This window comes from Podarcis liolepis, assembly GCF_965112155.1.
Source record: "Podarcis liolepis genome assembly, chromosome: 2".
NCBI lineage: Eukaryota > Metazoa > Chordata > Lepidosauria > Squamata > Lacertidae > Podarcis > Podarcis liolepis.
In genome coordinates, this window is record NC_139555.1 from 29,916,029 (window position 1) to 29,929,640 (window position 13,612).

Genomic DNA, 13,612 nt, shown 5'->3' on the forward strand with positions numbered 1-13,612 from the left:
ATCCACATTCCTGAGGAAGAGAAGAGGGCAGTTGGGAGAACAGAAAACTGTGGGAAGTTGCAAGAGTCAGGCGTTTGGACAATTGCTTTCTGTAAAATTTGAGTAAGTTGGAACTGCTAGTGTTTAGAAGCTTGGAGAACTTGTCTTGTCATATGTGTGAAATGTATAATATCTTGAACTATGAATGGAGGCAATATAATCCATAAAATACTGCTAAGCGTGTGTCTTGCTGTTGGAGAAATTTAATCACTTCTTTGGACTTCCAGGAACACATACCCCAACACATTTACCCAGTTAAGGTTTGGGGGCATGAGTTTAGTGGTTTTTAAAACAGTGCATTTAACTCTACAACTAATACTCCAAAAGAGAATGAAAACATGGTATGGGAGAAAAGAGTGGAGAGAGAGACAGAAATAACATATGCACAAACTGGAACTTACATACATCTCATGCTATTATTTGCAGAGTTCATAAACTAAATCGTTCTTAAACAGGACTGTTCTTAAACTGAGGTACCACTGTACTACCAGTTAAATTTTACACTTACTCTCCAATACAGAGTTAAAGGTAAAGGTAAAGGTAAAGGGACCCCTGACCATTAGGTCCAGTCATGGCCAACTCTGGGGTTGCCGCGCTCATCTTGCTTTATTGGCCGAGGGAGCCGGCATACAGCTTCCGGGTCATGTGGCCAGCATGACGAAGCTGCTTCTGGCGAACCAGAGCAGCGCACGGAAACGCCGTTTACCTTCCCACCGGAGCGGTACCTATTTATCTACTTGCACTTTGGCATGCTTTCAAACTGCTAGGTTGGCAGGAGCAGGGACCAATCAATGGGAGCTCACCCTGTCGCGGGGATTCGAACCGCCGACCTTCTGATCGGCAAGCCCTAGGCTCTGTGGTTTAACCCACAGCGCCACCCGTTTCAGAAACACAAAAAAGCAAGGAGAGGTAAGGACATTGACTAGCCAGCAACAACTCTGCAATGTCCGGAACATTCATAGGCAAGGGGGGCAATAAACCAGACAGACACCAATGATTCTAGAACTTTCCCTGTCTTTTACATATTTTCATTATGTCCCTAATTCATCTTGGAAATTAGTTGTACACCATTTTGTGATTCTTGGTTAAGGCTGTAAATCACTTACTTTGTGTGCTGGTAGAAGAAGCCTTAGCTAACTTCTTCCCACATTCACTGCAGAATTTGTGAGATGCAGGCTGAGCACTGCCACATTCAGGGCATTTAAAGCCCTTTTCATGCAATTGCTGATCCAGGGTGAAGTTTTTTCCCCAGCCTATTGGAAAGCAAGAAAACGAAAGACAAATGGGGTGAGGTGACATTAGTCATACAACTTGCTTGAATATTGTTTCACTCAGTGAAACGAAACTAACTGGAGTAACATTTCATATATTCATAGAGAATTAATAAATGTAGTTCTGCTTAATTATTCATCAGATCCGGATAAGTTCACTAGTTCTGTATTTTAACAGTATGTTATAAACACAGGAGCCCACCTCAAACACACACACAAAAATGCATACAGATAGGTATCAATTACAATAATTCTAAAATTAACATCAGACATCAAAACGTAATCAAAGTTATAACTTGTATCTTTGTAGTGATTTTTAATAAGTTTTAAACTGCTTTGGCTTAAATAAACTTGACTGAAAAGTTCATTGTAAATATAATATTAACAATACTACTTTTAATACAAAGAATTTTGCCTCATGTACCCTTATGAATTCTTATAAAACTAACCAAGAACAGACATAAAGTTAAGTCATGATGCGTCAAACCTGCCGCAAGATGTTCTAATAAGTAATAATAAAAATTATTTATTACTTATACCCCACTCATCTGACCGGACCTCCTTAGCCACTCTGGGCGGTTCCCAACAGAATATTAAAAAAACAATAAACCTTAAAACATAAAAAACTTCCCTAAACAGGGCTGCCTTCAGATGTCTTCTAAAAGTCAGATAGTTGTTTATTTCCTTGGCACCTGATAGGAGGGTGTTCCATAGGGCGGGTGCCACTACCAAGAAGGCCCTCTGCCTGGTTCCCTGTAACTTCACTTCTTGCAGTGAGGGAACTGCCAGAAGGCCCTCGGAGCTGGATCTCAGTGTCCAGCAGGATGGATAAAAATGAAAGATTTTTTTTATTTTAAAAAATCTGATTTTTTCAAATTTAAATCGGATTTTTAAAATAAAATGCTTTTGGAGGAAAAATCTTTCTAAAGATAGTTTTCTATTTAAGTTACATTATAGTCCAACGGCTATTCATCGGGAAATAAGGATTTGTTTTAAGTTTTTCATGTGTGCTAAAGCTCAGTCTACGTTTTTCGGGAAAAAACAATGTTTAACCACAACAGTTAACAAACATGGATACATATGCTATAATGTTATTGAGTTAGTTAAATAAATTGTTTAAATTGTTGTTAAGAAAATGATTGTTTTTCTCTTTCCAATAAAGTACAGAAGAAAAGTTGTCCAAATATAAACAGTTAACTTATTAAACCTCACAATAATTTCATAAGTATCTGTCTATGTATTTCTAATAGTATAACCAAATCAGTAATTTTTGATATAACTGTAAAAACTACTCTGAAAATTTATTATTCCAAAAATGAAAGCTTCCTTTGTTTGTAAATATTAAGATTATACCAGCAAGAACGAGTCTTTCTTTAAAAATAAAATAAAATAAAATCAAGTCTTACTGACTAGTGATTTAAATCGATTTGATTTAAATCAAATCCACCCTGGTGTCTGGGCTGAATGATGGGGTGGAGATTCTCCTTCAGGTAGTTTGGTGTCTAAGCATGTCAGTATTTTGAGCTAAACATTTATTTTGGTAGTGGTTGTGCAGTATGGTATATGTATATTGCTTTAAGTAGTGGTGATGGGCATTTACCACATCTCTTGCTCAGTTTCTGCCTTCAGTTTACCTACACTTTAATACTACAAAGTGTGCAACTAATCAAAGCTAGTAGTAAGTGGTCTTCTCACCCATGCTGTTTCTTCCTCAAAACCGGTTAGCAGGAGCAGTGATTTAAAGTCTCTCTTGCAGGTACTATTCTTCTTGTAGGTCCATCCCTGTTCTTTTTAGTGTGCCCATTTAGCATCACCCCCAACCTATCTCTGGTCATAATTACAGTATTTACATTTACATCTAGGTAAGATAAAGGTTTCTTTGAACATATACAAAGACACTTTCCCCTTCACCTATAAGTAACTAACCAAAGAGAAACTGCAGCCTGTCTTAAATCACACAAGAACCATTTCTCCTGTCCACCACATAAACACTGTGAGATAACACAATGCAGTTATGAAGATTTCAAAGCTTATACTGCGTTACTGCTAAACTTTATGTCAGTATTGTACTCCATTATCCACAATTTATCACTGACCAGGAGAGTGCTTTTGTATTGAACTACCAACCCACAATGGTCTCACTGAATCAGCAAGGCCCAATTCAAGTGTAATCTCCCATCGGTTTTCTCTTTCACTGCCTGATATTTTGCTAAATACAATGCAACTTATTTGTACAGCTACTTATGTGCATTAAGGTCATAGCAGTTTGGCTTACAAATCCTTAACAGCAAAGGAACATATGTGTGTATATGTATGTATTTATTTATTCTGAGGAGGCCAAACACAAATTGTTGCCTCACGATTCCACCTACACTGGTGATGGGAAAAGACAAAGTTGGCTCCATTCCTCAGACTCCTCCACTTGAGACAAGGTGCCGAGGACAGGAAGATCTTGTCACCTCACAACACCTCTGGAATTTATTTATTTATACGGCTTCCCAAAAGGATCACACCTCAAAATCTCCTGGCAGAAGCCGTCCTTCCGCAGCAAAGAGACAAAGCGGCACTTACACCCACTTAACTTCTGTCTATGACATGCAACTGTTAGAGGATTGGGGAACGTGTCACGAAAACCCACTGAAGGGTGGCAAGGCACAAGGCCCACCCCCCCACTGGGCACTTGGAGACGGCTGCCATTTTAAAACTAGAATATTGGAGTCAAAATAGCCTCTTGGCAACATACATGTTGAGATAGCTTGGACACTACTAACTGAAATAGGAAAGAGAAGAGTGCAAAAGGTCTGTAAATTTTGCCTCAGCTCTTCCCCATATCTAATACTGTACTGTAGTGAGAGAGAGAGAGATACAAAAGCTTTCACTTCAGCACACACAACCCCTGGACTCCAGGCCCGGGGCCAGATAGTGCAACAGCCCAATCAGCAGCCACTATGCAAATATAACGGGTGATCAGTCTCTGTCTCCAGCCCACCTACAACTGGTAGATGCAGCTTGTTCTACAAACCCCAGAATTCATAGAGATTACCTTCTTTATATGTTTGCAATGCATTATTCGCTGGTTTCCAGCAAATTACTATTTTTACCACACAAATTGGAACAAATTTCACTCTTTCAAAAAAACCAAACAAACCTAGGGCTTTCGCTTAGCTATCACAGCCAGCTGAGGGAGGGGCCCCACCTATTTGCCCCCTGGTACACAGCCACTGCCTTTCTTACCTTTACGGCCCATACTTAGGCCATTATCAAGAAGTTGACCATTCCAGCCATTGAATCCTTGCCAGATCCAGGAGATTGTCTCCGGCAAGAGCATGCCATCAACATTATTTATTTAAAAATAAAAAAGGAAAGTTCAGAAGGCCCAGCGTCTGCTCACGGAAGTGAAACAGAAAGTCGACGAGGGGCGCATGACCCCGCAGCCCAAAAGCAACGAAGCGGACTTTGGAGGGTCTGCCGCTTTGCTTAAATTCGCAGTATCATCAGGGCAAAGGTGGGGACCTCTTCGTCTTCCCACCGCCGTAAAACCAACAGCACACCTCAATAGCGAGGGCAATAGCGGAGACCCAGGAAAGCTACCCGCCCCTCCTCGCCCAACTTTGCAAACTGTCCTATATACAGTGGTACCTCGGGTTAAGTACTTAATTCGTTCTGGAGGTCTGTTCTTAACCTGAAACTGTTCTTAACCTGAAGCACTTTAGCTAATGGGGCCTCCTGCTGCCGCTGCACGATTTCTGTTCTCATCCTGAAGCAAAGTTCTTAACCCGAGGTACTATTTCTGGGTTAGCGGAAGCGTATGTAACCTGAAACGTATGTAACCCGAGGTACCACTGTGTAAGAGATGTAACAAACCGTGCCCCACTCCCCTTTGCAGTTCCACTCCGTTTAATATCCACGCAGGTCAGGTGCCGCCGCCACCCACGGCCGGGGGAAAAAGCAAACGGGCAAAAGAACACAAAAACGTGTCCCCTCACCCCGAGCTTGCAAGAAGTTTAGCAGAAGCGACAGCAAAAACCATCCCCCCTTCCCCGCTTGGAAGCGAGCAGAGGTTTCTATCCTAGGTGCCTGCAAAAGGTTTTAACGGGTCACGCCGCGAAGCCGGCCAGGTTGCTTCCCTAGGCGACACCTGCCACCTTCGTGTTACTCACCTCGGCTTAACTCCGCAATGGCTACCCCGCAGCTCAGCAGAAAGGAGGCTTCCCCGCTCCTGCGAAGCCCGCTCCTCTCTGACGCACCAGCAGCTGAACAAGGCAAGGCAAGCCGGCAAAGTTTCGCTTTCCCCCTCGCCGCTCGGCTTCTTCTTATTGGAGGATGCGCATAGTTTCGTTTCCGAGCGCCACCCCACCCACCACCGCTCAGCCTCGCCGCTCCGTCCGTCCCTCCCTCCCGGCTGTAGCCGGAAACGGGGAATTCCCGATGGCCGCGAGAAATCTAAGGGCAGGGCTTGGCTTCGTTCCAAACCGGCAGAACGGGGGAAGGGACAACGGGTCACCTCCGAATATCCCCATCCATCGGCAAACACCTTTTGACGCAGCCCAGAGCTACGGAAGAACGTAAGGAAGGGGTCTGCCGGATTCAGGCCGAAGGCCCGTGTGGTCCAGCACCTTGTTTTCACAGCTGTCGGTGGGAAGCCTCCTCTCGCAACACGATTCCCAAGATCCTGTATGCAGAGGCATCATAATATAGAGCTTCGAGTCAAAACATCGTGATCTCCCCCCCCCCCCACATCCATCCTAGGTGCCGGACAAAAATATTATTATATGGCCAGGCCTTTGGTTCTTAATTAGGAGAGTAACTAGCTATGCATCCTGAACCTTTGACTTTCTTAGGCGGGTTCAGGCTAGATGTCAGACCTGAGTTGCACCACCAGCCACCAGAATTGGAAGGGACCGCGAGGTTCATCTAGTCCAACCCCCCAGCAATGCAGGAATCTTTCACCCAATGTGGGGTTTGAACCCATAACCCCCCTGTGAACCTGTTGAGGAAAATCGTTATTCGGCATAAGCTGGGCAGTCTTGTTTGCAACCGGAAATCTTCAGGTTGCAACCTGGCTACCCTAATTTATTTATTATATAAATAAAAAAAATCCTTCCAGTAGCACCTTAAAGACCAACTAAGTTAGTTCTTGGTATGAGCTTTCGTGTGCATGCACACTTCTTGTATGCAAGAAATGGCATGAGCATTATTTTTTTTTTTACTGTGCTGCTGTTAATAACAGGCAAAAGACGAGCTGCCAGGTTTAAATTACAACTCTTGTGATCAAGAATGAATAATAAATCTGATTTAAAAAGTACAAATTGTCTGGGGAAATTGTGGTTTTAGGAAAAATCTAGAGCTGTGTGTGTCTGGGAGGCATGATTTTCAAAGACAGGCCTACCAGAATAGAAAGCAAAATTAATGTTTTGTTCTGCAAGTGTTCAAATACATTAGGACTGTGGGTTGAGTCTTCTTGGAAATGTTTACACTTCTAGAGTTATACTTAAAATGAGTACTCTTTAAATGCACATTTATGCACACACACAGGGTGGCTGGAGGTCTGGCTTCTTTTCGTCCTTCTAGTGCATTATTGTGCTTGAGAAGGACATTTTAAGGAGAATGGAGTTTATGTCTCCTATGGATTTATGTAACACTCAAGTTGTCTTAATAAATTGCTGTTGTGAAATGGCAGATTGTAGATCACCTGCCCTCACACAGGCTTCTCTGGAGCAATTAAACTTTCTAAAGAGCTCTAGGAGCCTGTTCTAGAATGATAACCAAATGAACCAATCAAGAAAATCTGTGTTTCTGACTATGCATAGGGGAAGGATGTTTATAGAGAAAGGTGCAAAAAGTCACAGGCCATCCACATAATGGCAATAAGCATTAGGTACAACCCCCTCCAAAAAAGAAAAAACATGTTCATGGAACCACGGTCCATGTGTTGGCCTTTTAATGTTGAACAGAGAACAAGCAGTCACTTAATGTGGGACATTGCACACCTACCCCTTTGTTGAATGCCTTGCAGTAAACCTTTGTTTGCGATCATTTAAAAAGAGAAGTCTGCTGAATGGTTCTGTCAGTTCCAGGAAGAATGACGTGTATACATCCATGGGTAAGCAAACTAAGGCCTGGGGGGCCGGATCCCGCCCAATCACCTTCTAAATCCGGCCCGTGGACGGTCCAGGAATCAGCGTGTTTTTACATGAGTAGAATGTCTCCTTGTATTTAAAATGCATCTCTGGGTTATTTGTGGAGCATAGGAATTCGTTCATTTTTCTTTCTTTCAAAATATAGTCGGCTCTGCACAAGGTCTAAGGGACAGTGGACCGCCCCCCTGCTGAAAAAGTTTGCTGACCCCTGGTGTACATACTTCTGTATCAAGAAACAATTTTCTGCAGGACTGGGTAAGGGTGCCTGCACCTATTGAATACAGCTCATTTATGGTTGAAACAATTCAACCCCCATCCCCAAATAGTTTGGTTTAAAGATTACCGTATTTTTTGCACCATAACACTCACTTTTTTCCTCCTAGAAAGTAAGGAATGCCTACGGGTGCCATGCCTATGGATTTTCCTCCTCTAAAAACTATGTGCGTGTTATGGTCGGGTGCGTGTTACAGAGCGAAAAATACGGTATTTTCTCAACCAGAATTTAAATAATCCAGCATTTCCCTACTATAGCACATAAATAAAAGTCATTGTTAATGCAATGGACGCCTTTTGTAGCAAACATTTGGTTTATTAAATGGAGTGAGCAGCAATAGAGCTCTTATACATTGGTGAAAACTGACCATGGGCTCATCCATAGTAGGATTCCAAGTCTACTGCTCTGTTAGCACAATGAATTGGAACACCACTGCTAATGACATCACTTTAGCCAATGCATTGTGTAAGCACAACTCTGAAGCAGACCATGAGTATTGCTTACTCATTAACGATGTGTAGAAGAAGTGTGAGGTTTGTTGTCTTCACATCAGATTCAACTGAATTGCTTTTAAGGCAGCTACCTGAACTATTTCCTTGGCTAAGCACTGACATAACTTAGGCCATGTTCACACTCATTTAACTGTGTACTTATAGTTTCCAGTGCTGGGCTTCTAATGTGTTCACGTTACCCAAAATATGTATCCTGTACTTCTTTATAAAATGCTTATAAAAAACTGTTTGATGCATCGTCTCTGAAATCAGCTTCACACCCATCGGTGTACTTCAGCCGTTGCTAATTCATTTCTTGCCAAAGTGTGAACACCATTGCACAGAGTAAAATACCTGAGAGAAGGAGGATTAGTTCATTGCCTCTGACCCAGCGGCCTGTGACACTACACATCTAGTTCTGGCTATTGAATCCAATTGCTTTTTCTACCCTATTATTTGAATGTGATTGAATCACTAACTTGCATTTTATATGGGGAAAATGTATACAGTGGTACCTCGGGTTACATACGCTTCAGGTTACATATGCTTCAGGTTACAGACTCCGCTAACCCAGAAATAGTGCTTCAGGTTAAGAACTTTGCTTCAGATTGAGAATTGAAATCATGTTCCTGTGGCACAGTGGCAGCGGGAGGCCCCATTAGCTAAAGTGGTGCTTCAGGTTAAGAACAGTTTCAGATTAAGTATGGACTTCCGGAACGAATTAAGTACTTAACCTGAAGTACCACTGTAGTTAGTTGTAGGGAGGGTAGATGTTTCCTTCAGCTTCTGAAGCAGTAATTATTCCTAATAATGTGCAATTACACTTTCAGTTAGGATCTCCTTTAGTTTTGTTTTTTGGGGTTTTGTTGTGTGTGTGTGTTTTTTTTTCTTCTTCTTTGCTTAGTGCAAGGAAAGCAAGACCTAAAAATCCAGTACTTTGCTCTTCAGTAATTTTTTTCTAAAAAGTTGGTTGGGCAAGAAGAGAGGATGCACTGTCTGCCATTGATGCTGCTGCATTAACCCAGTCTTCGTTCTCGTTTCACAGCGGCAGCCACTTTCCAGGCAGCGATACACTGGGAGAGCGGGATCTCTTCTGGGAATGTATCCTCTAGTTCTTCTAAAATGTTGCTCCCTTTCCTTTCGAGGTATGAAATAAGTGTGTCCCTAAGGCTGGGAAATAGAGAAAGAGAGTGAGCACAAAGTATAATCAGCTATTCTGCAGTACATGGCACTGTTCACGAGCACAAAAAGAGCTACATTTAGGTCAGGGGTCTGCAACCTTTAAGACAAAAAGAGCCACGGACCTGTTTCCGAAGGAAAAAAAACTGGGAGCCACAAAACCATTGCGACATTTAAAACAAGTATAACACTGCATATATTGTTTCCAGTAGAGAATGCAAATGATTCTGTCCATGTATCATTAAACACTGTTTTCTTCATAAATTTTTCTTTTCTTGCCTTTATCCATGGCTGGCCTACCGGGGGTCCAAAACAAGGATGTCATCTTCCTCCTCGCAGTTGTAGACCTGCATGCGCGCCTCTGCCCTCCGATCTGACAGCAGGCGGGAAGGTGACGTCGGGACGATGCGTGACTAACGCACGCACCGCCCCCATGCGACGTCACAGCCAGTACAGCGCCCGCCACAGTGGGGAGTGTCGGTGTGCACAATGCACCTCCTCCCCTCGCTAGTATCCGTCCCGGAGCCGCGGCAAATGTGTAAACGAGCCACATGCAGCTCCAGAGCTGCGGGTTGCCGACCCCAGATTTAGGTGATGAAGAAAATATGCAAAGATTGGGCTTGACAGGCTCTTACCTCCACTTGGGATTGAACTCTTCCTGAGCTTTGGGATGTTTGAGCTTCAGGATGATCATTTCGTGCAACTCTTGAAGGAAGGACCCCAGCCCAGCCTGCATAAGGAAGGCATTGAGGAGTTCTGTGTTCTCTGCAGTGAGCTCCTCTTTATAGGCTGCACCAACCTCTGTGAAGGGATCCTGGAAGGTAGATGGTAAGGAAGAGAGACACAACAGCACTGTTAGGAGCAGAGGGGGAAACAGAGAAATGAATCATCAAGGTATCACACACTTTCCCCCACTTTGTCCTTCCTACCCTTTTCAGATGCAGCAGCTGTTCGGATTTATAGCACGAAAGGAGCTGCCACAGTGCAATGGTGTGCTCGAGGTGACACTGGCTCAGTGCCTGAAAGAAACACACAAACATCTGTTTTTTGAAAGAGAGTTACAAGTCAGAACTAGGTTTACAAAAGCTATGAAAGACAAATTTAAAACTGGGATGGGGAAGCTTAAAAGAACCCATATATAAGAACATAAGCAAAAACAAGTTTTGTGGCACCTGATTTACAAATTCAGTACATTAGTATTTAGGCTGTCATAGGGCACTTGATTTTATGCATTTTTCCACTGTAGCAGACTAATACAACTAACCCGCCATAACTATAAGCAGGGAAACTGGCAAGAACCAGGTAACTGAAGCAATCTTGATGAGAAAAAAAATCAACTAAGTAACAAGAATGATTCAATAAAATAAGTCCCATCACTTGCAGTGCACTCTCCTGCATCACTTGTGCAAGAGTAGGGACTGAATGCAGAACTCGTACTGAAAGTTGACCATTGCTCATCATCATCCCCAGCACACATCCTTCTAAGAATGGCAAGAAGGGCTGGGCATATTCCCAACTCTTGCCATACTGTAAGCCTCTTTTAATTAAATGTGTCTCAACACTGGCTGCACTAAGCTGTTCTAGGGGACTGCAAAGGGCTACATGAGAACATGTGCCTGCAGTCACTCCTACCTGAGGAGCAAAGATAAATTATGAAGAATATGGGGTAGGGAGAATGGTAGCTGCCTTCCTTGAACTGGGGGCAAGTGATATATTTATTATTTTAGTCTAGCCTGGTTTACACTTACCCCATAAAGACAAGTTAAGGCCCTGATCCCCTGCACTCACCTTCAGCACGTGGTCATTTGTCTGACTGCCCATTTGCAGGATATCTTCAACATATTCAGTCAAAGTCATCTTTGAGTCTCCTCCAGCCTTAGCCAGGAATCCTAAGGTTATTTCGGTGACAGACAGCGCTTCACAGATGTCACTGTAGGATAGCAACTTCCCACTGATCATGCCAGTTGTGGAATTTGGAAGAGAAATCTGTAATTCAAGGGAACAAAAATCCACCAGAATACATTCATCACTGCTTCCTTTTGCTTTAAAGAAAAGATGAGCATGCAATGCAGGCAACCCTACAGGATATGAAACAATTATAAAACAGCCAAATGCAGCATAGGCTGTCATAACTTCATGTTCAGTCTCCAGAGAGCAAATATAGTATAGTGTTGGACTAGGATCAGGAGGACACGGGTTCAAATCCAGAGTCTCCCTTATCTCTTTACCATGAAGCTCATCTCAGAAGCGTACCTGGCTCAGCTTACTGTTGATATCATTGAAGAGATGCTCATAGTTTTGCTCATGTCTGTACACCAGGGTTGGTATACCCTGTTAGGGAAGAAAGCAGAAAATATGCCAGTGAGCAGAGCTTTGCAATAACATTCTCTGGGATGAGAGATGGATCTTACAGGCACCAAGAAAGCTAAGTGGCAGCATCACGATCATTTTATACATACTTTCAATGTGATTAAGGGCTTCCCCTGTAGGAATCTACTAGCAAGTTGCTGCTCAATTTTTTCCAGATCGAATTCCTGGAGGGCCTCCCCTCCTTTCTTCATGCTATATTGGCAGTTGGACAGGATCAATGGGATCAAGTCCCTCTCCACATTGTAAGCGATCACATGTAGATCTGTCACTTCAGCAGGGCTGACAGAGTATCTGTTTAGAAGGGGAGGGGGAGCACAAGAATGAGAAATCTTGCTCTACTGCTGATTTAGCAACAGATAAGGCTATCTGTCACATTGCAAGAAGAAGTGTGGATTCTAACTGATGCATACACAGGCATACCTTATGGCATCTGTTGTATATCCTTCTACGGCATAGACAAAGTCATTGTGTAGGCCAATGAGATAACTAGCCAGGGCAGTGGAACAAAGGCCTAGGCCACGTCGGCGAGGCAGAAGGATCTCAAACTCACTTTCCAGGGTTAAGTCAGTATCACAATAACCTTCGGGAAGTTTAATTTCACCTGCAATGGAGGAAGGAAACATCACTGAGCAACAAGCTCAGACCACTGGTGAGTGCTCCCCTTTTCTTTTTGATCATTTCTGGCTTTAAAAAAAAATCATCATTTGTTGACTCCAATGCTTTCTGAAAGCCAGAAGCAAGTCTTGGGCATTCTGGATGAACAAATGGATCATGTTACATCCTACCAATTAATCTATGTTAAAGGGAAACGAGTATTGCAAAGGGAGAGAATACTAGAAGGAATAGTTTATTTAGACCTCAACAGATAAGGCTAGAGAGTTTCTTTCAAAGTTAAAAAATAAAAGGGAAAGTTTGGCCTGCCATGAATAAATAAGACCAGATCTTCATCTGGTTGATAGCGGTGGATAAAAGTTCAGTGTGCTCTGTTTCTATTTACATTTTTGAAGTTTTATAAGCAAAACTCTGTATAAAAATTATGCACATTTTCCTAACATATTTTCCAGTCTAACAGAATGCATTTAGTACATTAAATTTAACAATGTAAACTGGCAATTTACCGTGGGTTTCCAAGGATAATCTCAGCTTGTTCCATACATCCAGAAATATATTCACTCTGTTTTTCATAAGATTCTTGAATTCTGCAGAAAGCATACTGCAAGTCAAACTGCAAGTCAAGATTGTGAAGTTCTGTAGCTCCTTCTAAGAGTGCCTCAAGCACAGTTAGATCTGTTACAAAGAATTAGAATCTAAAAGCAGCCTTGCTGGAGGGGTCATCTAGTTCAGCATCCTTAATTGTACTTCTATTGTGTCCATTATGCCTATATCATGTACTTTGATTGTACACAATATGTCCAAAATCATAAAAGTGATGGTTTCCCCAGGAATCCATTTGACTTTCTCCTTTAGGAATGCAATGGGTATAGAGTGATAGATATGCTGTACACAAATCAACAAATTCTCCTGTCATTGGGGCTGTTTTGTAAGTTTAAAACTTGGTGTGAATCACTTGCCTTAATGCTATTTATGCTTTGCTAACTTGATCTATGGCAGTGCAGTCTCACCTGGTGAAGCCTTGTTGAGGAAATCTCTAATTGTTTGGTATTCCAGCTCAGAAATGTTCTGGAAGCTCTTCACCAAGTCTTTCTGCAGGGCCAGAATTTCTGGCAAAAACTTCACCAGCTTCAATTCAGCTTCCTAGAAATGAAGCAGAGTAAGGCGAGTCAGACTGAAAAGGTTGAAGATACCTGAATTAAACCTCCTCTACACTTATTGAATTACTTTTTCTAC

At 42.5% G+C, this 13,612-nt stretch overlaps 2 protein-coding genes across 3 annotated transcripts in view; both read right to left on the bottom strand.

Annotated features, from left to right (window-relative positions):
* The window catches only part of LOC310700372 (E3 ubiquitin-protein ligase RNF213-like), a 90,252-nt gene extending 84,589 nt beyond the window's left edge, over window positions 1-5,663 (bottom strand). Inside the window, exons 1-2 of one of the 2 annotated variants that reach the window (XM_083489727.1) lie at window positions 5,471-5,663; window positions 1,146-1,292 (exon numbers count right to left, since the gene is read on the bottom strand). The gene's annotated coding sequence lies outside the window, so the exon portion shown is untranslated. The remainder of the gene's footprint in view (window positions 1-1,145; window positions 1,293-5,470) is intronic. The other variant, XM_083489726.1, reaches the window with a different exon arrangement.
* Window positions 5,664-8,018: 2,355 nt separating this feature from the next.
* The window catches only part of LOC310700373 (E3 ubiquitin-protein ligase RNF213-like), a 97,207-nt gene continuing 91,613 nt past the window's right edge, over window positions 8,019-13,612 (bottom strand). The window contains exons 58-66 of the mRNA XM_083489728.1: window positions 13,387-13,519; window positions 12,883-12,963; window positions 12,185-12,365; window positions 11,854-12,055; window positions 11,648-11,725; window positions 11,183-11,380; window positions 10,324-10,413; window positions 10,030-10,208; window positions 8,019-9,385 (exon numbers count right to left, since the gene is read on the bottom strand). Of these exons, the coding sequence (XP_083345854.1) occupies window positions 9,232-9,385; window positions 10,030-10,208; window positions 10,324-10,413; window positions 11,183-11,380; window positions 11,648-11,725; window positions 11,854-12,055; window positions 12,185-12,365; window positions 12,883-12,963; window positions 13,387-13,519 (1,296 nt within the window). The 3' untranslated portion in view covers window positions 8,019-9,231. The remainder of the gene's footprint in view (window positions 9,386-10,029; window positions 10,209-10,323; window positions 10,414-11,182; window positions 11,381-11,647; window positions 11,726-11,853; window positions 12,056-12,184; window positions 12,366-12,882; window positions 12,964-13,386; window positions 13,520-13,612) is intronic.